The sequence below is a fragment of the Anabrus simplex genome, chromosome 3 (genome assembly GCF_040414725.1).
Source record: "Anabrus simplex isolate iqAnaSimp1 chromosome 3, ASM4041472v1, whole genome shotgun sequence".
NCBI lineage: Eukaryota > Metazoa > Arthropoda > Insecta > Orthoptera > Tettigoniidae > Anabrus > Anabrus simplex.
In genome coordinates, this window is record NC_090267.1 from 187,123,145 (window position 1) to 187,150,747 (window position 27,603).

At 39.2% G+C, this 27,603-nt stretch overlaps 1 protein-coding gene across 1 annotated transcript in view; it reads right to left on the minus strand.

The window, feature by feature from the left end:
* Positions 1–2,229: 2,229 nt before the first annotated feature.
* Positions 2,230–27,603, minus strand: part of LOC136866726 (uncharacterized) — a 69,913-nt gene continuing 44,539 nt past the window's right edge. The window contains exons 4-6 of the mRNA XM_067143837.1: positions 18,249–18,402; positions 7,031–7,086; positions 2,230–2,381 (exon numbers count right to left, since the gene is read on the minus strand). Of these exons, the coding sequence (XP_066999938.1) occupies positions 2,352–2,381; positions 7,031–7,086; positions 18,249–18,402 (240 nt within the window). The 3' untranslated portion in view covers positions 2,230–2,351. The remainder of the gene's footprint in view (positions 2,382–7,030; positions 7,087–18,248; positions 18,403–27,603) is intronic.

Below are 27,603 nucleotides of genomic sequence, written 5' to 3' on the forward strand. Positions count from 1 at the left end.
GTCAATTTTTACAACTTTTTTAGAATCACCTAATCCTATGTTTCTAAACGTTGTGTTTTCTGCTGCTTTAAGAACTGTTCTGTAGTATTATCCAGAAGCTGAGTTGCACATAGATTCAAACACTTTTATAGTGCGCTTGATTGCATTTTGAGCCACTGTCAGACTTGTCTCTCTTTTTTTCTGCAACTCTAATGACAAATCAGCTAACTCAACAAGAGCATCATACATAATTGCAATATTTTCTAGAAATTCTACACATGTTAACATATTTTCTAGACCTTGGAATTTTTCCCTTTCTTTGGAGTCTCTCTGGTGGTCATTTTTGGCTTCTCTAAAATGTTTTACTAGTGCATTATAGTTTTCCCAGATAGCTTTTACAGTTGTCTGGCTTGATGTTACCCATCTTATTGTAAATATTTTCCCCATCTTCTTAACTCTTTGTTCCAGTGAAGCAGCACAAATGTTGAGTTCCCTTTGATTTTTGGGAGACATGCAGTGTAAAGAATACAATTTGTCAAAGAAAGAATGGAAATGGTTAAAACCTGTAACATCATTTCTTGTATCAGAAACGGCCAATTCCAAGCAATGGTTTAAACAGTGCCAGATTACTATATCTGAAAATAACTTTATAAACTGTGCTCCAACTTAATTTTTTCTACCTAACATTACAGAGGCCCCATCACATGCTAGACAAACTATATGTTTGGCAGAAAGTCTTCATTCATCCCATATGAAGACAGATTCTTCAATATCTCTCAAGTAATAACATCTGTTATAGTTTATTCAAGTTCTATCAAGTCCTAGAAAAGGGAAACAACTTCAGAATTATCTGAAAGAGCACATCTCAAACATAATTCTAAAACAGATTTTGCACTAACTGTTGTTGATTCGTCAATCATAATACTGATTCTCCTCTGATTTTCTGTTGTTGATTTTGCTATTTTATTTCTCATTTCCTGTGAAATGTGTTCAATAATATTAGCACAACTAAAATTTGTATGAAGAACTCGTCCCATATATAAACCATTTAATTGTTGAAGTTTAACATAAACCTGTAGCTCTAGGAAGGGTCTGTTTCTTTTCGCAATTGAGTATGCTGTTCGAAATTCTCGAACGGTGGTTTCTAGGTGTTTGACATTCATATTGTGTCCAAGCAACTTTCAAATATCTTTTTATTAGATTCTGATTTTTCTAACATACCTTTTTTGTGAGATTCTGAAATTTTGTGCTATATTTTTTCCGAAGGCTTGTTTGTTGTTTATTAATATTATTTCTGTTGGGATGAACCTTGCATTCTACCCATACTTTCATTAGTTTAAATCCTGCCCCTTTAGAAACTCCTAATCCTAATTTACTTTCCTCTTTACATATATTGCAGCCTAAATTTTTATTTTCTGCAAATAACCACTTGTTCTCTGACGAAAAATAACGGTACTGGAAAATCTTGTTTTCGGTGGCTGGGTCCTTGAATTTCACAGTCGATGGTAGAAGGGTAGGACCATAACCTAGATTCTCCCTTATAAGCGCATCACGCGTTTCAGATACATTTAACCCAGGCTCTGTCTTTATACTCACGTCCTAAATGAAACTAATGTTCTCGGAACTCCATTCAGCTTCGTTTTTACTTGAGCGATCACACACCCTTTTAGTATTCTTCGATTCTTCATCTTCATTCCCAGCACGTTTTATTGAACCCAGCCACTTCAGTAAACTCATGGCCACACTCACAACTCACTTTCACAGCCTCTGGAAAACATGGAAGGTACTACGGGGCTACTGATGTTCATTAACTGCAGAGAGATTCCATAATATCTGCTTCAGAACAACACATTGAGCAAAACATAAAATAAAACTTGGATTCACACAAACATAACCAGTGAAAGAAAGTTGTTGTGCTCACTTCCCGCTTTCCGATCCAATAGCAGTGTAGCCAAGCTTAGAGAACCAGAAAACCGCCCAGGAGTGTAAAAGCGACCATGAACATAACACCGTGAGGTTCGATAATAGTCCGCTAGAGTACACCCATGACGTTTCAGCGCTATGTACAGATTATAAGGTTTTCTTACTGAATTTAAAAATGTTACGTCATTCTGAAGCGGGAAAATTTCCGCAACGGTCCAACTAAACCACTGGATAAAATAAAGTTAATTATGTGGGGGAAATAGGAGATCAGCTGGGATCCAAAGAGTTAAGATGTAGGTCTAACTAATTTGGTGAAATGTATTATTGAAAGAAGTTATGTTTAATCGAATCTTTTAATATCTTGTATTACATTTTTTACAATAAACATTTGAGTAGAAATATTTCTTATTTTGCAAGAAAATGAAGCAGGAGAATGCCAGATGTAGTCCTCATCCAAACAGCGATTGTACTTTCAAACTCTGTAACGAGAAGAGAACATTTTAAGTGATTACATAGTTGTTCTAATCTTCTTAATTAATGATATGGTCCCGCGTACACTTATATTGAGCTCTTCTGATATGGACCATATCCCTTCAGTTCTAAAGTGCTGATTTAATCATTATAAAAACACACTTCACGCTTCTTAAATTAGACTGCTGAATTACATTATCTTATCTTACACATCACTGCAAGTACTATTTTGGGAACTCGTAGTACCGTACTCTGCGTAACAAGCGAGCGCTCATTATTTTCGAAGTTCTATCGAGTAGCGAGTTCAGTTTCATTTTTTCATTCTTATGGAATTATTTATTTATTTAATCTGACGCAAGTTTTCCTAATGACGCAGAATAATACACAGTATTTTTTGATGAAAGATGATAAATCAGATTAGTCTTAAAGAATATATGTTATAGCTGGCCGTGTTAAATGACATGAACTCTACATAAATAATGTCAAAGAATCGAGACGGTGTATTTGATTATTGAGTTGACTATATCATCTTGCAGATTTACTCGACAGTTGATTTTTTTGTCACCATGTCACGAAAGATTTCAGAATTTTTCCCCTCGCGCCAGAAAGAAGTCCAGTCACAGTAATTTTTCGAATGTTATATGATGATGATGATGCTTGTTGTTTAAGGGGCCACACATCTTCGCGGATAAATGCCACTTAGGGTTATAAGACTCAAGGAAGAAAGCATGGGCATTGGCCGGACTACACTATAAGGCCGGGACAGTGGAGATCCGACAACGTCGCTTGGAATGAAGCCTGTGACTTCTGAGTTCGTAATTTGTAAACAAGTCTAACGTGATGTATCATTATACTTTGTGTTGTGCGTGAATTAACTTGATGGCATTGTTTTCAATTCAGAGTATACTGAAGATATTTTATGTGTTATAGTTTGAAAAATTAACCTACACACTATTTGATACCCTGGAACGACATTAATGTACGTCAAAGGTGAACTTTCTCATGTTGCAGTATGTATAATAGTGACAGTACATATTGTTTTTAAAAGCCATTCTGTGTTTCTATTTTTCAATATTTCAGGTTTCTTTTGGGAATCTACATCTATATCATCTGATGGCCAGGCAGGCATCAATTTTTTGCAAATGAGACAAAGTCTCTCATAGTGCATTGGCACTGCCGGCGGCTCTAAGTAGCCTACGCAGTGGTTGTCCACGGCACAACAGGTCACCTCCGTCTACTGTCCTGTAGAGGAACTTCATCGACCGGTGAGTAATGCTGATCTTTGTTTCGTTATGTCCAATGGGAGCCCTACACCGTACGCTGTCATGGCAATTGAAAGTTGCTTGAAAATGTGGTCAGACAGGTGGACGAAGTGCTCGTTGTGGGGTTTCACTCCGGAACTGTTTTTCTATCTGTGTGTGTCCTGAGCAAGGCAAGGAGGTCGCTTGGGTTGACTTCTGGACTCTGAGGGGTACCAACCCCTATATACTTAGTGAAAAATGGAAGGGTATGTATAGGTATTTTAAGGCAGAAACAGGTTCCAAGAAGGACATTCCAGGAATAATTAATGAACAGGGGGAGTGTGTATGTGAGGATCTTCAAAAGGCAGAAGTATTCAGTCAGCAGTATGTAAAGATTGTTGGTTACAAGGATAATGTCGAGATAGAAGAGGAGACTAAGGCCAAAGAAGTAATAAAATTTACATCTGATAACAATGACATTTACAGTAAGATACAAAAGTTGAAAACTAGAAAAGCGGCTGGAACTGATCAGATTTCTGGGGATATACTAAAGACAAAGCTTTGGGATATAGTGCCATATCTGAAGTACTTATTTGATTATTGTTTGGTCGGAGAAGATATAACAAGATGAATGGAGGGTTGCTATTGTAGCCCCTGTGTATAAAGGAAAGTGTGATAGACATAAAGCTGAAAATTACAGGCCAGTAAGTTTGACATGCATTGTATGTAAGCTTTGGGAAGGCATTCTTTCTGATTATATTAGGCATGTTTGTGAAATTAATAACTGGTTCAATAGAAGGCAGTTCGGTTTTAGGAAAGGTTATTCCACTGAAGCTCAACTTGTAGGATTCCAGCAAGATATAGCAGATATCTTGGATTCTGGAGGTCAAATGGACTGTATCGCGATTGACCTGTCTAAAGCATTTGATAGGGTGGATCATGGGAGGTCCGCCTCTGTGGTGTAGTGGTTAGTGTGATTAGCTGCCACCCCCGGAGGCCCGGGTTCGATTCCCGGCTCTGCCACGAAATTTGAAAAGTGGTACGAGGGCTGGAGCGGGGTCCACTCAGCCTCGGGAGGTCAACTGAGTAGAGGTGGGTTCGATTCCCACCTCAGCCATCCTGGAAGTGGTTTTCCGTGGTTTCCCACTTCTCCTCCAGGCAAATGCCGGGATGGTACCTAACTTAAGGCCACGGCCGCTTCCTTCCCTCTTCCTTGTCTATCCCTTCCAAACTTCCCATCCCCCACCAAGGCACCTGTTCAGTATAGCAGGAGAGGCCGCCTGGGCGAGGTACTGATCATTCTCCCCAGTTGTATCCCCCGATCCAATGTCTGAAGCTCCAGGACACTGCCCTTGAGGCGGTAGAGGTGGGATTCCTCGCTAAGTCCGAGGGAAAAGCCAACCCTGGACAATAAACAGATTAAGAAAGAAAGAAGAAGGATCATGGGAGACTACTGGCAAAAATGAGTGCAATTGGACTAGACAAAAGAGTGACCAAATGGGTTGATTTCTAGAAAATAGATCGCAGAGAATTTTTTTTTTGCTAGGGGCTTTACGTCGCACCGACACAGATAGGTCTTATGGCGACGATGGGATAGGAAAGGCCTAGGAGTTGGAAGGATGCGGCCGTGCCCTTAATTAAGGTACAGCCCCAGCATTTGCCTGGTGTGAAAATGGGAAACCACGGAAAACCATCTTCAGGGTTGCCGATAGTGGGATTCGAACCTACTATCTCCCGGATGCAAGCTCACAGCCGCGCGCCTCTACGCGCACGGCCAACTCGCCCGGTCGCAGAGAATTAGAGTAGGTGAAGCTTTATCTGACCCTGTAATAATTAAGAGGGGAATTCCTCAAGGCAGTATTATCGGACCTTTATGTATAAAGCTTCTGCCCTCACTACCTGTGTATGGGCCGGGCTACTCCTCGACCGGGTCAGGAATGGAACGAATGAGATCCCCATCTCTCCCCTCTCAATGTCATCGCTTCTGAACTCCGCGTCATGCACGGCGGCGTGTAGTCGTAGCGTGTAAGTTAATTAGGAAGCGTGTAGTACACAAGTAGGAGTGAAAATGATAAACAGATATGAGTTTGAAGGCATCCTTCAAGTTGAATGTGATAGATCATGCTGCAGGAAATGAAGAGAACGCGGCGAGTAGTAAATATAAAGTGCAGCCGTGTATGATCCGTTATTGAAGAAGAGAGAAAAATCTAATTCCTTCTACGGCGTGTAGAAAGAAAAATACGAAAGGTGGACATAAAAGTTCTGTAGTGGATTAGAGAAGCAACAGTCAACGGCAACATTGTAAATCACGAAGAGATTCAGTTTAAAGCGCATGAAATTAAACGAACTCTTCGAATTGCAGGAAAGGATTTTAAAGTAAATAGAGGTTGGTCAGAATGCTCTTTGTGCCGAATAAATATATCACTGTGCCAGCGGCTTCCATCAAATTGTACCGACAAAATAATCGAATTTCACCGCTTTATTGCAAGACTTCGGACATTGCAATGCTGGGCACCCGTGAACTCCGTGCGGCGCTGCTGCTGTGGTTTGGGCGCGGTGTTTAGTCTCAGCTGATACAAAACTGTTCAAATGTGCTAATATCACTTTTTTTGCGTGTGGATTTAAATAGCTATTTTGCAAGAGTCAAGAGAAAACAAGGGAGACCGAGAAAAACATGGCATGGAACATTCCAAGAAGACCTTCGAACAGCTGGCATCAGATGGGAGGACAAAGAAATTGCTGCTTTAGACACGATCACTGGAGGAAGCCCAGGGGTGTGAAAAGATTTGATAATGATGCTAAGACCGCTATTGACATATGGATCCTTGATCTGGTGAAACACGACTTTAATATTTTAAGAGTGAGATAATGCGGAAATTCTGTGGTATAGTATCTTTAGTAAGTAACTGGTGCTGTAGGATTAATGATGAGCTCTACCAACTGTTCAGAGGCTGTGACCTTGTGAATTCATTGAGGTAAGCAGGGCAGATGGGTTGGATATGTTGTAAGGACAGATGAAAGTGATCCTGTAGAGAAGGCACTGCCAGTACCCACTAGTATTAGTAGGTACTGGCACTGCTCACTGGATCAGGAGGCTGATATCGAAGAGGATGACCCAAGTTACTCTGGGAAGAGAATCTAGAAGAGGATGCAGCAGGGTTGCAGAAATTGGAGGAAGACTGTCCAAAACAGGGATCTCTGGCTGAAATTATTTAGGAGACGCTGAGGTCCATTCTGGACTCTAACACCATCCATGGTGGAGGTGAACGCAGAATTCAAATATCTTTCTTTATGCAAAATTTGCGCCTAGACTAAAACTGGTGATGAAGATGAGTATTTAATGCTTTACAATAACTTTGTTTACTGGAAAATATTTTTCATGAGATGTGAAATATTCTCTGTATCCGTGTCCTTACCTTTGTTAATGTTCTGAATGCACAGTGCAAGAACTCTGCCGATCTGGAACATTCTCCTGTAAACAGAGTAAGTTTTCATTAAAATGACTGTTTTATTATTTAGTTGCTATTACTACTATCAGGCGCGCCGAATTCGGATAATTATTGCGGGGGGGGGGCATGATTAACATAACACAGGCATGTGAAATGTAGAGCAACCATTAATGCAAACATTCATATATAATAACAAAATTCACAAGAAACGAAAAAAAAAAGAACAATAATAGAGCTTGTTTCTCAAAGATATTTTTAAACAAGTCTTATGTACGGAGTTTTCAATAACATTCACAAGTAAACAGAAAAATTGAACATGATTCATAAATGAATATTTTGAAGGAATATTGTATGTACAAAGCTATCAAAAGTAAAACAATAGAACTTGCTTTATAAGTACATTTTCTTTATAAATACCACATTACCATACTATACCGGTATATTATGAATTTCTCGATCCTAAATGTGAAGAGATCTACCACCATATGTATCGCTTGGACATTCTCCAGTTCTCTGAAGGAATGCCTGCTTTCTAATCTCATTTCTTGATTTACTACCATCTACCACCTTCTCGAGATTTACGCCTTGGTACCCTCCGAAGACTACCAAACTCAACGTTTTAAGGGAACTTAACAGCTAGGAGGGTGTCCGCCTCCATGGTTAGCTAAGTGATTAGCGTGCTGGCCTTTGGTCACAGGGGTCCCGGATTCGATTCCCGGCAGGATCGGGAATTTTAACCATTATTGGTTAATTTCCCTGGCACGGGGCTGAGTGTATGTGTTGTCTTCACCATCATTATTTCATCCTCATCACGACGCGGAGGTCGCCCACGGGTGTCAAATGAAAATACCTGCACCTGGCGAGCCGAACCCGTCCGGGGGGTCTCCCGGCACTAAAAGCCATACGCCATTTCATTTCATTTCTTTTTTTCTAGGAGGGATTCTTTTTTTTGGGGGGGGCGGTCAAATGGCACTCTGCCCCCCCCCCCTAAGATCATAACGCCTTGCTCCTCAAAGTCGACGCCACTGACTACTACTACTGCCACCGGTGGTGGTGCCGACTCCCAGATAACTGGAGAAAAGGCCAGGAAAGGAAATAATAATAATAATAATAATAATAATAATAATAATAATAATAATAATAATAATAATAATAATAATAATAATAATAATAATAATAATAATAATAATCACATGGTCTCGCCTACGGTGGGCAAACATTTTGATTTGACGTCATTTAGACTGCCCGAATATCAATTTTGTCGTTCTATTTCACTCTACCATATGGTAGAGCAAAGGATCTGTGTTGGGTGATCTATGGCTGAGCTATTAATATTGTTGGGTTAACACCAAATGTATCACCAGAGATACTTTACATGCCGACATCATATGACACGGAGTTCCACATGGACTTTCATCCGCCCTTCAAAAATCCGACTTCCATGCTTGAACTCACGACTTTGGGATCCGGAGGTCCGCACTCTACTACTGATCTACCGAGCATAATAATAATAATAATAATAATAATAATAATAATAATAATAATAATAATAATAATAATAATAATAATAATAATAATAACAATAATAATATGACTAAAGTGTCGGGATACAAGTTGCTATGAAATAGGAAATAAGATATTCTGAGCCATGGCCCTCCTTCTGCTCAGTCGACGATTGTAAATTCCACCGGTGATCCCTAAGCCATTAGAATGAAACACTGTCGTTTCTACCATGGAATTCTCCAAGCACGTTCAGAATCGATGTGACCTGCGTCTATGTCATGGACCGACATCTAATCTACTAAGTTACTTTAAAGTCATTGTGGATGATGATCGTAAGGAAATGAGGCTACAATGGCATATGGCCCTAATCTAAGTCACTGAGGTTGATGACCCCCCTGACCATCCAAGTTTCTAGGCTGAAGGCTAAACACAATTAAGTTGATGACCAAAGTTTCCACTTTACTATCCCCAGCACATTCACTGCTCAATCAATCAAAGTTCACTAATTACAACAATAGCAATGCTCACAAACTTTGTGGCAGTAAAATCCATTTCCATCGGATATGTCCCCTTAATCGTTACTTTATATTTAAATATTCCCCCAGAAAAACAAACTAAAATTTCCAGAATGCATCTCCAAATTATTCGCTTGATTAAAGTTATTTCAAATGCTGTTTCACTGAATTTAACAATTAAATAAATTTAAATGATTTAACGAAATGTTAAAGAACAGTAAATTTTATCTCCGTGGACCCTGGTTCCTTCACAAATTCCTACGCAGCTGTGATATGAATTCAATCTAGTGATATTTATCTGGCTGGAAAAGAATTGTTACATAATTCATGTCCAGTTATATATCTTGTCTCCTGATCTCACACTTTTAAAATCTAATCTAGCCCTAACCGTTATTAGCACTTGGATATCCTAATAATCTACGTACAAACCAAACAACTCGCCATATAATTACGATGTCATATCTCGTCATACCATTTATGAATTTTGCACACCCCTCACAGACAAACCAATCATCACGACCATCGCTCTATATTTTGGACAACCCTGAATTTGGTTACTCTGTTCCTTATACTCGACGTTCATGGTTTCAAATGTTCATTACGTCCCCAATTAAACAAATTTTACAGTATTTCACAATACTCAGATCATTACTGGCTATGAATTTCAACTAAATCCAGCATTTTAACGTTTTCCCCGGCCGAGAATACAGTACAATCTCAATTCCACGCCTGTCCCGTTATCACAGCTGAGGCCTCTCGTCCCCAAGTTCGCTTGGCAGTAACATGAAACACCTGGTTTATTCCAGTTTACTGGCTTCTCAAAATGCTCACCTTTTAAACTCTGCCGACATAATTAAACAAATACGATATTCTAACCAACAAAATGCACAGATTAAGCTTCAAGATGCCCACACTAATTATACGCGTCGCCAATTAATACCGCTATGGATTTCTATGAATTTCTTTCCATTCCCAACATTATAAAATATACCTCGGGCTATCGTGTCCCGGCTTCAATGACAGGACTCTAACCTGATTCGCACATCTCATCTCAACTCATATAAAACATTCCTCGGGCTTTCATGTCCCGGCTTCAATGACAGGTCCAACCTGATTCACAAATCTCATATCAACAAACTAACCTCTGTTTCCCAGCTCCACAATTATCATCGACAAAGAACTGGAATAAAATCCTTACTAGAAATCTCGACGTCTAATATCGCACAATGCATTAATCATGAATAACTTCGCATAAATGATATCGTATTTTATAACTTGATTTTTACGAGAAAATGACTGAAACATTCTACTAGATCTTTTATTGTCAGTCAGACACAGTTTAAAATGGGCCTAGAAAAACGTTTCTCTCCGTGACCAAATTCATCACCCTAGGTTCTCACCCGACAGCGCGCTTCCACTCGATTGAAAATGAGTAACCATGGATTTCTACATTATTAACGTCAAATTGCAGACAGGAAAAATTTACGTCGAATGAACATCTTAATTTGACATCACAAAATATAGGCAGTACACTCACACGGATGACGATCTACATTGGACGTGATATCACTTCGGAACCCTATTCAATAACTTTTTACAACCTTATACGGCACTCGCAAGACTTCAAAAATTTATCCAAGTGGAAAATAAAACAAATGACTCTTTTAGTCGTACTCTTACATTTACAAAACTTAGTAGGGGTGACCACTGCGTCGTATATCCCCATTCAAATACACTTTTAGAGATCATGAGACAAGATATAAGAGGTAGTAAGATGGAAAGTCACCTACCTCATGTAGTCACACCATTGTTCGTCATAGGGCTCACCTGCGACCCTGGCATTTTATTTAGCCATTTTTACATTCATGGCTTTACAAACCATTTTTATATTTCTTCAGGTTTCGTGGAATAAAGCATAAAAAAAGAAAATACCCTTCACTTGTTTGCTGAGCGCACACGATGGACTATAATTATTTCCGCACACGAATTACTTAATCACATTAGAATTTATTCAGTACTTTGACCGTCCTATCTGGTACAATTATTTCACTCAAGAAAACTATCTCCTCATGGAGACAAGACCTAGCCACAATGGCTAAAATCTGCAGTTGAACACAGTCTACTTTCGTTGGTTTGATTTCGCAGAGCAGCTCAACAATTTTTCGTCTGCTTTATATCACAAATGCCGGAGAAGGAGACTTCGTCATGGCGTCCCTTCATATTTATAGCAGTTACCCCCTCTCTTCGGATATCTCCCTTTGCCGCCAAGAAAATTTCTATAAATTTTCTGACTTAACTATAAACTGTTTTGAAAGTGACTACATGCTTGCTACATTTCTGGCGGTAGTGTTCATGGACATTTAAAATTTATACGGGTTCGATTTGTGAGATGATTGACCCCCTTTGATAGGCACTATATTTTTTGACTTGGCTTGGGTCACGCCATGTACACGCGCTTTGAAATAGTTCACAGAAATGACTTGAGATTCTTCCGCCGTCGACACGTGTGGCTGACGTCACGTATCCCAGAGCGTGGGACCGAAGGTAATCACCCCCTCGTCACGTGTCAAATCCATGCTATCAAGAATCCAACTTTTAGTTTAATTGTTAATTTATACATAATGTTCTTAGGGCACAAAGGTCATGGGTTCATATTTCCCCCAAGACACGAATTCCTTTCGCACAGTGACAAGGAATTTCCTTTAAATTACTCCAGATGGTGAAATTTCTAATTTTGACGTCTGATGAAACATGACCTTTGAACATAAATTCCTTTCTTCTCTCTTATGCAATTGCTTATCTCCTGGTGTACGAATACTGGTTGATGCCTTCAGCTTCCTGGTAGTTCTTGGTTGCTTGGAGAGTTCGGGGTTGAATTGTAGTTGACTTATTGTATGTTAGGTGGTTTGTCCTTCCAACTTCTCGACGAACTTGCATTCACATCAAAATGCGAAGTTTCTGGGTTCAAATCCCTGTCCTCGTTACTGTCGTTGTCACTGACTTTCTTCATTTTTGCAGGTGGTTTACCGTTCTTCTTCTTCATCATTCTCCTCATCTTCTTCATCTTAGCAGCTGGCTGACCCTTCTTCTTCATCATCCTCCTCATCTTCTTCATTTTAGCAGCTGGCTTACCCTTCCTCATCATCCTCCTCATCTTCTTCATTTTAGCAGCTGGTTTCCACTTCTTCTTCATCATCATCCTCCTCATCCTTTTCATTTTAGCAGCTGGCTTACCCTTCTTCGCATTTGCTTTAGCCTTTCTTGACGGACTATAATCGTCATCGCTGGCATCCTCGTCTGAACTTTCGTCCCTCTCATCACTGCTGCTTTTCTTAGGCCTCTTCTTCTTATTGGCACCAAATCGTTTAGGTTTTGATTTTTCCTCTTCAGACCCATGCCATAGATCAGAATGTCTGGATTTGTAATTATTCCACCTTCTATCGGCTTCATTTCCACAACGGGGTCTGCGTCTTTGGTAAGAATTTTCCCGACATCGATCCTTGTTCCTCCTACATGGATCACGGCGTCTATTCCACTTTCCGTACAGGTAGCTAAGCTGTCCCCAGTTCTTACTATCCTGGTTTGGTATGGTTTCAAACCGTTGCCCATTACTTTCTTGTATGACTGTCTGCGAAACATCCCTATCCGGTCTACTCTCTTGGATGTGGTTTACGACATTCACTTGGTTTTCCACATGCGTAGTTACTTCTGACGCTGATTTGAGAGACTGCATGTCATCTAGCTGTTCCAGTGTAGTGTCCGGTTTAACATTCACTATTTCTAACTTCTCCTTCAATTCTTTCGCATCCGCCCTTATATTTTCACTTAGTTCCTTCAAGTCTGCTTGTACCTCCTCAATACTCCTAGGCGTTTCTTCCTGACTCATACCTAAATTCCTTATATCCTCTTCTACCTCTGTCTTCAGATCGGCCCTAAGCTCAGCTTGATCTGACATCAACTGCTTATGTAGTTCCCTACTTTTGTTGACGTGCCTATCGAGGTCCCCTCTAATTATGTCCTGATTTTCACTGAGAATACGATGTAGCTCGCGACTTTCTATGAACTGCTGATTTATTTCATGTTTAAAGTCAACCTGTGCTTTAGTGTTCTGCTCCACCTTCACATTTAAGTCACCAATGTCCTTCCTAATATCAACGCTAGCTTCCTTACAACTATCCTGAGTGTCCTGCACTTTAATGTCAACATTTTGAACCACTTCCTTCATACCTTTTAATTCTACATCCGCACTATCTAATTTATTGTCCACTGTCTCTAGCTTATTATCCACTGTTTCCAACCTTACACTCATAGATTTAATATTCTCACTTAAGTCCTTGATCATTTGGTACAACTGCCCTGGGGCCATTTCTCCCTTCTGCATAAACATACTGTATTTAACAGAAAACGATAGGTCATCGGTGAGCCCGAGACTTCAACGGCGTATAATAGGACTACAACGATAAACATCACAACATATTCCTATCTAACACATCACACTGTTAATGCAACATTCTCTAAAATTTTATTTAATAAAATGTGAAATTCAATGTTCACTCGATCAAAGTGATCAGCCAAAACACTCAAACCAGTATTCAAAAATTTTGGGAAATTATTCTAACACATACTTAGATTATACCTTTCATTCAGTAGATAAATTATTCTCATAGTGGTATCTCCTAGCCTTACTCATCGGGCGTTTATCTATTTCTTCAAGTTCACTCTCATAAGAGTTTTAGCTTAACCTTACGGGCGTAACCTAACTAGGCAAGATGGCGGCTATACACACTTCCTCTGGGTGTAACGTTATAAAACTATCTCAGGGGCTGATAACTTGTAATATAGGTCCTTTAGCTTTATCGACCTAACTTTTGGGAACGGACGCAAGGGCCATTAGACAAAATGGCTGCTATACACTAGTCTTATGGACCGAAGTCTAAACATCTACCTTAGGGGCTCATAACTTGTACCTTAGAACCTATTAGTTTTATCCGCCTAACTTTTGGGAATTGAGGCAAGGGCTATTAGACTAGATGGCTGCTATACACTATTCTTATGAATCTAATTCTAGAGAGCTATCTCATTTTCTGAACTAGATGGCTATTACACTGTTCTTATTGGTTATGGGACTAGGGAGGCGGTGTAAGGGCTAATGCGTATGCGTTGCTTATATAGGATTAACTCTGGAGGGCTACCTCAGGGACTCGGGAGTTGAGCTACTGCGTTTGAACAAGATGACGGCTATAAATTGTTCTTATGGGACCAGGAAGGTGTTGTTAGAGCTAATACATACGCATTGCTTATATAGGAATAACTATGGAGGGCTATCTCAGGGCCTCGGAGATGAGCTGTAATTCTGAACAAGATGGTGGATATAGATTGGTTTTCTGTCTTAAGGGCTGGGCCAGAGAATAATGCGTATGCATTGCTCTATTGGGCTAATTCAGTGGCCTCATCATCCAGTCCTTGGCGGAGTGATGTAATAACTGCGGCATTTTCTTTCTCTATAGAAGGAAGGGTGGTGGAATACTGCCGTAATATACGGCTAGAAGGGGAACGTAGACACTTTCCTCTTGGGATCGTGGATTGACGACAATAAAACATCTAGCTGAGCCTGGCGTTATTTTAGTTTAACCTTCTCTGAATAGGGAAACGAGGGTTCGGCTGGGTGGTAGATTTTAATACTTCTGACTCGAAAACATTCTACTGCAATAACATGCAGTTTTCTATACACAGCAGATGCTGTCTACCCTTGTAGAACCGAGCTCGATATCTGCAGTCGCTCAAGTGCGGCAAGTATCCAGTATTCGGGAGATAGTGGGTTCGAACCCCACTGTCGGCAGCCCTGAAAATGGTTTTCCGTGGTTTCCCATTTTCACACCAGGCAAATGCTGGGGCTGTACCTTCATTAATGCCACGACCGCTTCCTTCCCAGTCCTAGCCTTTTCCTATCCCATCATCGCCGTGAGACCTATCTGTGTCGGTGCGACGTATAGCCAATAGCAAAAAAGCCCTTGTAGAGACATCGAACTCGGGGACTAGGCACTTCTCTCGAGTATAGTGTGGTATAGCGATGAGGTACCGGCCCACCTGAATTTTTGGATGTGAATTTCTAAGACATGTGACATAACATGTGAGGAGGATACTCGCTTGCTTTCTAAGAACGTTATGATTTGGGATACTGACCGCTTTGTGCCTTCAGGAATCCGCTGACGTGTACAAGAAGCCCTGGTCGTGCGATGTAAGCAATATATTTGATCACAGCTGCTAGTAATTAAAAGTCAGGAACACAACTCTGCTTTGTAAGACTTCAGCATCGGTTGGCGAAAATGGATATATAGCTGAGTCTAGGATTACATCCACTCACTTTTTGCAGAGCTCTTCACTTTTATTTATCCTGTCTAACCATCTCTGTATTGGTAAATGGGGGCTTCAGTCTCTGGCCGGGTAGAGGATTTTAACTCTTCTGACTAGAGGGTTGGGGTGTTGGAGGGCTAATGAAGAAGATGGAGTAATTGAAACTTCCTCAGGGGTCTCACAACTTGTAACTTGGAATCTATTAGTACGGGAGCTAATGGCGATACATTACTCTGATGGGGGCTATATCTGGAGAGCTAACTTGAGGTCTCGGAGCTACTGAAGAAGAAGATGGTTGACATATATTGTTCATAGGGGGTTAAATCTAGAGAGCTGGCACGTGCGCTAATGCCAATGCATTTCATTTACTGGACTAACACTGGACAGCTAGCTCAGGGACTTACATCTTGTAATTTCGAGTTGACTCCTTGACTAATCGTAACCTTACAAGCTCGAGTTTAACCCGCCGGCTAAAGTAGAATGCAATTTCTGAGCTTGAGTTTGAAGCTTCGATTTTCTAAGCTTACAGCTAATTCTGCTACTGGAAGGGGCTCTATCCCCTTCCTCCTCATAAGAGGCTCTATCCACCTCCTCCTCCTCATAAGGACTCTATCCTCCCCCTCATTAGAAATGGCTTTATCCTACTCCTCCTTATAAGGGGCTCTTTCGTCCTCATAAGGGGTTCTATCCTCCTCCTCACCCTCACGAAGGACTCTATCTTCCTCAAACTGCAACAGAGGTGAGTACTATGTTAATTTATGAAGACGGATTGATGGATCTTTTTTGTGTAATAGCAGAGTGATAAATGATCTGAGTGTAACGCGAAAAAATTAAAATCCCCGACCCAACCAGGGATCGAACCCGAGTCCCCTGCCCTTGGACTGAAGAACAGAATGCTGTATACTTAATTATGCGCTAAAAGTTTGAGTTCAATTCAATCAACCTCCCTAGCCATAGGAATTAAAGGTTAGAATCCTTAACGCGCCCGGGAAGAGAATGGCGTAGGCGCTAATGACAATACTTTACATTAAACCGCCAGTAAATAAAAAATAAAAAAAAGCAAACGACCAGTTGGAATGCTTCTGGAAGTTATACATTACAGTTAGTGCTTACTGGAAAATTTGCCAAGCCTATATAGATCATTTAATTTCTATTCCTAGCTTGCCAATGCTTTATTAGAATTCAAGAAAATGCTTGTATAGATACGGAACAGAATATTTTCTAAAGGAAAAATACTTGTTTTGAAAAGAAATTTCGCTTTTTTGGATAATTGCCCTGCTCATACTGTTGCTGACGAAATAGCTTATGATGAACTCAAGGCTTCAAACGATGGACCAAAAGGTGTTAAGAAACATCAAAGGAAACCACAAACGAAGGCAGTTGAAAATTTTTCCCACAATTGAAGAAGAAAGAGGAGTTGTCGAATGATTAATGGCTAATTGAAACTCGATAAAGGATGTAGTTTATATGCCAACAACGGCATGGAAGGGAATTCAACCAGCCAAGTTATATAAAACATGGTTAAAAACTTCTGAGCCATGCAAACAAACCACAAAATAACCTAAAGGGACTTTCTGGACAATCTGAACCTAGCCAAGAATATCGCAGCAGCTGAACGAATAAAGTGAAACGATATAGGTCTAGGCCTATTTTGCTTGAAGGTTCTAAACCAAATAAATATAGAGTTGTTTATAATAGCTCCGGTGGACAAAGGAAAGTGTGATTAGCTTGAAGCGGATAATTACACACCAGTCAACTTGACTGTGTTTTGCATTTAAGCTTCAGCTTTCTAACTATATTAAAAACGTGGCGAAATTACTGACTGGTTTGATATAAGGTAGTTCGTGTTTAGGAAAGGTTATTCCATTAAGGCTCAACTTTAAGCATTCCAGTAAGATATAGCAGATATTTTCGACTCAGGAGGTCAATTGGACTGCATCGCTATTGACCTATCCAAGGCTTTTGATAGAGTGGATTATGGGAGACTACTGACGAAAATCGAGGCTATTGGACTAGACAAAAGAGTGATTGAAATTATTGAAATTATAGAAATTATATAAAACAGAACTCAGAAAATTAGAGTAGGTGAAACATTATCTGATCCTGTAACGATTTAAAAGGAGATTCCCCAAATGAAGTATTATTGGACCTCTATGTTTTTTTACATGAATGATGTGAATAGTGAAATGAATCTCGGATAAACTTTTTGCGGATTACATTATACTGTATAAGTTACATGATTGTAAGAGATTAAAAGATGACCTCGATTACAGATAGACAGCAACAATTGTATGTTAACTGGGTGGAAGGTCGGGTTGAAAGTTTTACGAAGAGGAAAAGTCCTCTCACTTTTAATTCCTGTGTTGATGGAGTTCAAGTACCTCATGGGAATCGTGTTAAGTACTTACGTGTTTAGGTGTTAATATAAAGAAATATATCCATTGGGGTAATCACATTAACGAGGTTGTAAATAAAGATTATGGATCTCTTCGTATGGTTAAGTGAAAACCTGAGTAAGCAATTGATAGGGAATAGCTGTCATTGAACTATTCGATTTTCTGTGCCTGTATATTCCAATTCCTGCCCATTGGATCCTACACACCCAAGTACTTGTAGGATTCTTTCGGAGTAGCATACTTACCCTTTATTCAAACCGGTGTATGTACTTTCATGATCATTAGTAACTAGTGGCCAGAAATATTCATTTTAGGCAAGGACCTGTACAGCTCTTTGAACTCTGCAGTGCCGGCTTACACTCTCTCTCTATGAATTATTCTATTGTACACGTACTTGCATATAAAACATAATTTTACCTTCATCTTCAGTTGAACTCATTGTTTGTCGGCACCGATTTACACCATCTCTCCATCTATCTCCGTCTATCACTGGTACCACTCTATTCAACATATCGATTATGGTATCCATAACGTGTTCCACCATGTTGCTATTAATTGCGCCACCTTCAATCTGCAATCAAAAGAAGAAGCCTTTGACATTTCTCTAGTATTTACGCCAAGTAGATTTCCGTAATATTATTGGTTATTTTCTATTTTGGAATAGAAACCAAGATCATCATTTTAATTTTCATTTATTGTCTATAGCACTTTACAGTTGTCAGACAACGTCAAGCTATACCCTGTATACAACAGAACTTATATTCTAGTTTATATACAAATAACAACCACACATTCTGATTTACAGTTCATTTATGGAATACAGGCACATATTAATTATGTGCTATTTTAATCTTTTGAAATTTTTTCCATTAAGATGTTTGATATCCTTAAACAGTTTGTTATAGGGTAATATACCCTTCACATATGGACTATGGTCCATCTTTCTGGTATGGTGAAAAATCACGTGGTAATCATTCCTAGTTCGTGTGTTGTAATTGTGGATATCACTATTACTTAAAGTCAATGTTTTATTGTGTTTAATAAATAGAGTGAATTTAAAGATACATATGGAAGAAAGTGTCATAATATTATGTGTTATGAAAGAATGTTTGTAAGTACTTCGCTTCGAAATGCGAAAAATGATCCTTAGAGATATATTTGTAGAATAAGAAGTACGGTAGTTCAAAATATTCATTTGCCACACAACGCCAGACAACTATCACATAGCTAAATAACTCCATAGTACACTTTTAGAAATACATTTGTATCTACTATTTTTGATGCCTATGTAATAAATATATTACAGTTACTAACTCTTTTACAGATATGTCTGTTAGGTCATCAGCCCAGAGGCTGGTTGGATCCTCAAATAGCACCACTAAACCAATGACAGCACCAAAATGAGGCGTACTAGGCAAGATGAGGAGTGAGGTAGTTTGCCATTGCTTTCCTCACTGGGTCAGAAAGTACTATTGCAGCACGACTGACCCTATGAGCAGCACCTTGCGTAACACTCAGACGCACTAGTGCTCTGAATGTCATTACTCAGCACTACTCATACCCCAGCAGCTTCCATATTGTCACTGCCATGGATGTTGACTGGGCCTTGGGTGGAAGCTACACTTTACTCTGGCCTGTGCCAAGAGATGGATGCAAAAGTACTGTATCCATCAAGAAATGACAGCAGATATAATTAACGCGATTCTTCCAAGACATGTCAATCTAGGTCAATGCATAAGAATTTAGTACATTTTGTTTGAAGGTATGTGCCATTCAGCCGAATATTTATATCATCATTGCAACGCCTTTTAAAATCAAAGTTCATCACGTTAATTTTATGAGGATTCGCTATAAGGAAAATGGAAGTGAAAAATCGGTTGGTATCTTTTAAGGATGCATTAAGAATTTTTACCATTGAATTGCTATCTTTTGCCCAAGTAATAACAGATATAATGAACTCACCTGCCTCACCGACGACTTGAACTTCCGCAATCTACTGCGAAAGCTAAACAATAGTGATCGCCTCAGTATGTGCTTCGTTAAGAACTGTATACTTGCTATTCCCGCCCGTAACAAGGCCTTATAACTTCTCTAACCTCGCCTTTCGCCTATGGAAAATTCTAGATCTATGTCATGCTTGTACTTGTGCTGGTCACCCGATACATTTCTATCAACCTTTCCAATGACGAAACTACTCCTGATTCGCTATCCATGTGTCCTGCCTTCTGCTTACGTAGCCCTCTCAACCCTATATAAGTTGAGTGCATACACTACTCTCAATTAACTGAAATCCTAACACCATCAGTGCCTCTCTTTGATTCTGTAACTAAAGAAATTCAGGTTCATAACTGCCACTAATTAACACCTAGAAAAGTCTGAACACGTTACAACACAATCATATGACCATCGATGATGGACACTTCAAACTACCTCTGTTCACTAGATTAAAATACATCATCATTTCCCTGTCACTATCCACGAGCAATTCATTTTCAGCCTGCAACATTTTAACGCAGTCATCACACTTTTTCCGTAATATTTCAATCACTTGTAAACTGGTGTGGCTGACAATGCAGACCAAAATCTGCAGTGTTTCAAGTCTTCCAAAGAAAATTAACCAAGTTTCACAGAGCTTTCGCAGACCTGAGATTCAATACAACGAACACTTTGAACTTTCTATCAGACTAAAAAAATTGTTCCTCAGAAACATTATAACTGAATCCACTTTATCTTCTCCAAGCACCAAATCTTTCCTCTAAACTGTCTGTCTGCAATTTGGCAGTAACCACATAAGACCAGTGGTACTTACTGAAAATATATTTACCCAGTTCTACCAGTGTGGTAGGTGTGTGTGTCAAAGCAGTGTATGTTTCATTTGTCAGTCTCCCTTCTATTTGTGACGTGCCATATGCCTATGTATGTTTCTAAGATGTAAGGAATAAACGTTTCACGTCATCGGGCCCATAAATTGGACTAGCATCTCCATTTCTAGTATATTTACCTTTCATGAGACGCTGTACATTACAGACTGACCACCATTTTTGAATTAATTTTAGAAACTCGATTGTGCCATTACTAAAAATCTTTGATCCTAAGAATGTTGCTGGTTTGGAATTGCTTAAAAGATGTGAATGTCTCTTTTGAAACACTCGCCAGGTGCAGGTCTTTTGATTTGATTCCCGTAGGCGACCTGCGCGTCGTGATGAGAATGAAATGATGATGAAGACAACACATACACCCAGTCCCCGTGCCAGGGAAATTAACCAATGATGGTTAGAATTCCCGACCCTGTCAGTAATCGAACCCGGGACCCCTGTGACCAAAGGCCAGCACGCTAACCATTTAGCCATGGAGCCGGACATTGGTACTATCGAAAAGTACTACATAACAAAAGTTATACAGAATACAATTTCCGACCATTCTTGTTTTATTCAATTTTACCGTACCGACTATGATAGTGGTATTTCAGAGTCGGAAGAAAACTAAATGTGAAGGCCTACAATAATGATAGCGCATAACATTGATCAACAATAACATTACATTGACCATTCCCGACCCTGCCAGTAATCGAACCCGGGACCCCTGTGACCAAAGGCCAGCACGCTAACCATTTAGCCATGGAGCCGGACATTGGTATTATCGAAAAGTACTACATAACAAAAGTTATACAGAATACAATTTCCGACCATTCATGTTTTATTCAATTTTACCGTACCGACTATGATAGTGGTATTTCAGAGTCGTAAGAAAACTAAATGTGAAGGCCTACAATAATGATAGCGCATAACATTGATCAACAATAACATTACATTGACCATTGTTTGTGGTGATGTTCTTTGTCTCTTATGTTGCCGCTCAACTCCGATAGATGGGATCAATGCTGCGTACCGAGTATAACAGCCTGACTGGATATTGGCGGGAAATGGGTGGGGAGTTAGAAAACTTTCTTCTTCAGCATGTCATTCCTCTGGTTCATACATTTTCTGAAACCGTACTGCTGGTACGTAACTCACTGGTTCATCATAGTATTCCAGCTATTCGACCCCTACTCTGACGGGCTGTTTTGAATGAACAGTGTTCACTCTTAAGGCAGAGGCTCAATCAGTAGTATTAGTAGTAGTAGTACTAGTAGTAGTATGACCTGGTCTAGAATTACAAATTAGGCATATTCCAAATTATACCACCACAATTCACTAAATAAATCAAAATTCAACCCTGAAAAGAGCCGTTTCTTAAAAAGAGATTCTTCCTCTTCATTTTTATTAAATTCTACATTCATTTTATTCAAAATTAGCTGCGAAGAGGGGGTTTCTCCTCTGGCTTGGAGGGAAAAATTGCATCCAATTCAGATAGATTTTCCCGCCGCCAGTGTAGTGAATTGAGATTTTTCGACTCATCGGGTGCTCCTAGGAAACAGATTAGTAGAAGGGCATAGTTTTTGCCCTGGGACTCTCCACTATTCGAGGCCCTCCCCTCCGAAAAAAGACTAAGAGTGTTCACGGATCACGGTTGTCTGCGGCCTGGTCATTCCAGCTCTGGAACGTTGGACTGTTAAATCGACAGCGTAGTACTGTTCGTTAAAAGTGAGAAAATGTGTGGTTTTTCATTTGATCGAGTATTTCATGTGAAATCATTGCTTTTACTCGCGCCATTCCTACTGACGTCATTGTAATGACTAGAGCTCGGATTTCCATGCTCAATCAAATATCAAATTATGCATGCATTCATGCACGATCATATGGGAAAACATGCGCAATAAACTGGAAAACGTGCACTATCAAAATTCAGTTCCTTTTGAAACATTGTACAACTAATTTCTCCTAATTGTTTTGATTTAAGCTTATCCGTTTATATGTCAGCACATTCTTAAGCACAGAAAAAGACCTTTCTACGTCACAAGAAGTAACAGGTGCATTTTTAATTGTGGACTTTTGGGACAAAGTGAGGTCGAATTGTACGTCTTTTGCTCTTTCACCACAATACGTCTTTTATAAGCTTGACGAATTCAAAATCAGAACTTGAACGGATCACTTTCTTCAACCTATCTGTACCTGCCGCAGCTACTTCTCCGTGCGATTATTGCAGACACATTTGAATGTCCTCAATAACTGGTAAGATTGTATGCTGCGATAACAAAGACATGTGGCAATTGAGAGTTCCGGGTAGAAAATTCCAGGATAACAACAGAAGAGGATTCAATGCAAAACCGAGGTTTGTAAGCTAATATCTCAGTAACGCGCCACCACAGAAGAGCGATATAAGTTCTGTTTTGTTCATCTAACATAAACGAAAAAATGAGCCGTCAATGAGTAATGAACAATTTGCGGTTCAATTTATAGCAATGTATAACTGGGACTTTCAGTACACGGCTTTCACTACAAGCTGTGTATTAACAAGCGATTTCACAAACCAGACGGAGATTGCGTGTGTGTGCTGTGCGGCAAAAATTGTGACACATACCATATACTAAAGTGCACGAAAAGAACGAAGTCGATTACAGACTACAGTAAGGACTAAGATGCTCAGCTGAGCGCACCTTCTTCTTATTATTATAACTGGGACACCTTATTCCTAAGAATTACAGAGATCGACGTGGAGCCTTCCTGCTTACGTTAATGTTTATTCAAGCAACGGATAAGAAAGTGCTTGGTTAAATTGGATTATAGGACCTCTACCGTATGTACTAACTTTGGTTGTAACATAGGTTGCCAGGAATACATTCTCTCCGTCTCTCAGTAATAGACATACTGTGTAACATGGAAAACCAACATTCATAAAGGGCACTATCATGCTAGTTACCATTATATATGCACCAAAGTCATATTATGCAATATCAAACGTTCAAATATTCGCTATTAAGTCCAAAATCTTCAAAGTATGCATTATGCATGAATTTTGCCCTAAAAAGTCCGAAGCATGCAAACATGTACGGAAAAAAGAACGGTTACTTGGAATTGTTAAGCCATAAAACGCATATTTGCAAAGTTTGAGAAGTGTAACTAATTTAAAAACATGCATTTGCATGGAAATCCGGGCTCTAGTAATGACCTATGATCATTTCAATTGGGAAAACCACTACGACAGCCTTACTGAAGATATAAAAAAGCAGGGGAGAGTGAGTGTCTGCCATTATAATGCAATTCCCCAACCTGACTGATGGTAGGCAAGCGGGCCTACCATTACAATGAAAATTCCCTAACGCAGTCTTCATATGAGAAAAGAAGTTTGGTGATTTCTCCGTCGCGTTTCCAGGGTAACGTTAAGAGCTATGCAATTTAATACATTCTTTCTCACAACGTGTACTCCACCTAACCTACAATTCTGTATATACTATATAATTCCGTAGCGAAGCACGACTACATCAGTAAATAAATAAATAAATAAATAAATAAATAAATAAATAAATAAATAAATAAATAAATAAATAAATAAATAAATAAATAGATAGATAGATAGATAGATAAGTAAATAAATAAATAAATAAATAATGAGCGTATATACTTTTATATCATGCCAGTTTGAGTTTAATTTCATTTATTTTACCCCGTATTTCCAGCAGGACTAGGCTAGTGAATGCATATTTTATTTCACTGTCCTGGGTAATTTGCGTTTTTCTTGTAATATGTTGTGCATTGATGTGGTTTACCAATGAATGTTGGTTTAATTAAGCCATTTTAAAGTGTACTGGCTGTAGCTTTATGTTAGTGTGACATGTAAATATTTAAAGTAGCCTTGGTTGCTGAATTTCTTATTTACTGAGTGCAGTATGTCATTTCACTTTTATGGACGTTCTGTGTTTTTCTTGTAATGTGATGTGAAGTATTGTTTTACCAACGAACATTAATTACATTTTCACATTGTTAAATGTACTGGCTGTAAGGTTATTTTAGTCGAATACCTGTTTCGATTTTGGTGTATTATTTCAAACCGTTTCTTTCCTATCTATGGAAATATGATTTATATTTCATATACTAATTCCTTTTTACGGAGATTATGAACGTTATCGGTGTTAATGATATTACCTTGTTAGGAATTAATATCCAGCTGCGTCTCACAGCAGACAGTGGCCAAATGTTTCCGCCATGTTGCATTCTGATAAATTGTAGTTGGTGTTGGGATATCTGTGCTTTACGCATTCGCAATATGTCACTCTCACACAATAAAATACATGAAACAGGCTAGAATTTACAAGTCCCCGAGGACAGAGAAACCTTGGTTTGATGCCGTGTGTTACAGCCTACGCAGCCTCTGTTATACAGAGCTAAACAAACAACTGCATAAGGACCACTGGAGATTTATGCTAAGAAGAAGAGGGCATATACGAAATAATTGAAACAAAAACAATCAGAATATTTATAAAATCAAGCAAAACAACAGGCTGAAGATGCATTACAAAACCCATATATTGCGCTGAAGAAAAACTATAAAACTTCAAACACTGAAATTTGGGTAAACACATGGGAAATCAATTTCTCAGACTTACAGATTCAGGAATCCAGTAAATCAACTCTCCAAATTAGGAAAACACAAACTACTGAAACGGATTTAATAACTCTAGCACCGAGCTCGATAGCTGCAGTCGCTTAAGTGCGGCCAGTATCCAGTATTCGGGAGATAGTAGGTTCGAACCCCACTGTCGGCAGCCCTGAAAAGGGTTTTCCGTGGTTTCCCATTTTCACACCAGGCAAATGCTGGGGCTGTACCTTAATTAAGGCCACGGCCGCTTCCTTCCCATTCCTAGCCCTTCCCTGTCCCTTCGTCGCCATAAGACCTATCTGTGTTGGTGCGACGTAAAGCAACTAGCAAAAAATAACTCTAGCAGAAATTGAACCAGCCATCTTTGATACAAAGAATAATAAAGCAGCTGGCCCAGATGGAGTATTTAATGAAAATTTAAAGGACACTGCCAATACACTTTCACACATATGGTTTCTGATATTCAATAAGTGCTTCGCTACAGCAAACATACCTTAAAATTGGAGACTATCACATATAAAATGCTGTATAAAGGAAAAGTGGAAAAGAAGACCCAAACTCATATAGAGGAACAATATCTGCAGAACAATATCTATGAAATACTTTCCAGAATTGTTACAAACAAGTTCATCAAAGAGATAGAAACACACCTTCCAGAACAACAATTTGGTTTTAGAAAAGAAAGAGGGACTGTACACGCAATAAGAAATCTTCTAGGTTATATAGCGAAGCCTTACGAATGCCAAGAAGGAAATTTTAAGCTATTTTGGTAGATTTCACTAAGGCTTTCCAACTACTGAGCAGAACAACATTACTTAAGAGATTAGAAAACATGATCGGCTAGGACAACCCTTGAGAGTTGTTATTAATAACATACTCGCATATAGTGAAATTGAAATTAAATACGGGTTGGCAAGTTCAAAATACATAATACAGACAAATGGTGTTCCACAAGGTGACCCAGCCAGTCTAATCATAATAATAATAATAATAATAATAATAATAATAATAATAATAATAATAATAATAATAATAATAATAATAATAATAATAATAATTTCGTGTGGCTATTTCTAGCAGAGTGCAGCCCTTGTAAGGCAGACCCTCCGATGAGGGTGGGCCGCATCTGCCATGTGTAGGTAACTGCGTGTTATTGTGGTGTAGAATAGTGTTATGTGTGGTGTGTGAGTTGCAGGGATGTTGGGGACAGCACAAACACCCAGCCCCCGAGCCATTGGAATTAACCAATGAAGGTTAAAATCCCCGATCCGGCCGGGAATCGAACCCGGGACCCTCTGGGCCGAAGGCCAGTGCGCTGACCATTCAGCCAACGAGTCACCCTGCCAGTCTGATACCCTTCAATGTAGCTACTGCAGATATCACCAAGATATTGGACAGTAACACAGTATCAATGTACATATATGCAGACGACATAGTTCTGGGATCACACAATAGAGAAGACCCACAAACTACAATGGACAGGTTACAATAGTATGTGGACGACAATAGACTGACAATAAACACTGATAAGGCAGTTCTAATGATATTCAGAAAAGGTGGAAGAACCGCCACTGTGGACTAAATAACGAACAAAACAAAAGACATAAAAATTGTAAACTCTTTTAAGTATTAGGAATCACCTCCCAAACTACGGCAATTTCCTTCAGAATACACATAAGAACGAACAGTTGCGGCAACCAAAGAGCATATACGAAGTAAACGAGCCTACCAGATTATCGATAAAAACAGCTATGATGATTTTTAACGCCAATATTCTACCAGTAATAACATAAGGCTTAGAACTAATTTGGGAAAAGATAACGGTAGGTAATTTAAAACACAATAGATGATGTGAAAGCCAGATATTTAAAACGAGTTTTAGGAATCTCAAGAATAACTGCCTCAAGATTAGCATATGAACTAGCCAACGAAACTTTCCTAACAGAAGAGTTCAGATTGAAAGTACAGCTGCCTTCTATCCGTTCAAAACAAGAACTCAGCAAATCCAGAGAAGAAAAACGAAAGAAGATTCACCTGGACTTCTACTCCACAGATGCAAGGTTAGATCGTAAGTGGACAGGACCAAATAATTGCATGCGCAGTTCTCTTTTAAGATTAGCAGTACATGGCTTCCATCATAAGATATCCATACGAACAGGTTTTCACGAACCAAGTGACCAATGTGTGTGTGTGACTTGTGTGAGAATTTATGCGAACGGTATAACTTCAACAAGTGTAAAAAATAACTAAATCACTGCCGGAATATAGTGAAAATTACATTAAAACGATCATACAT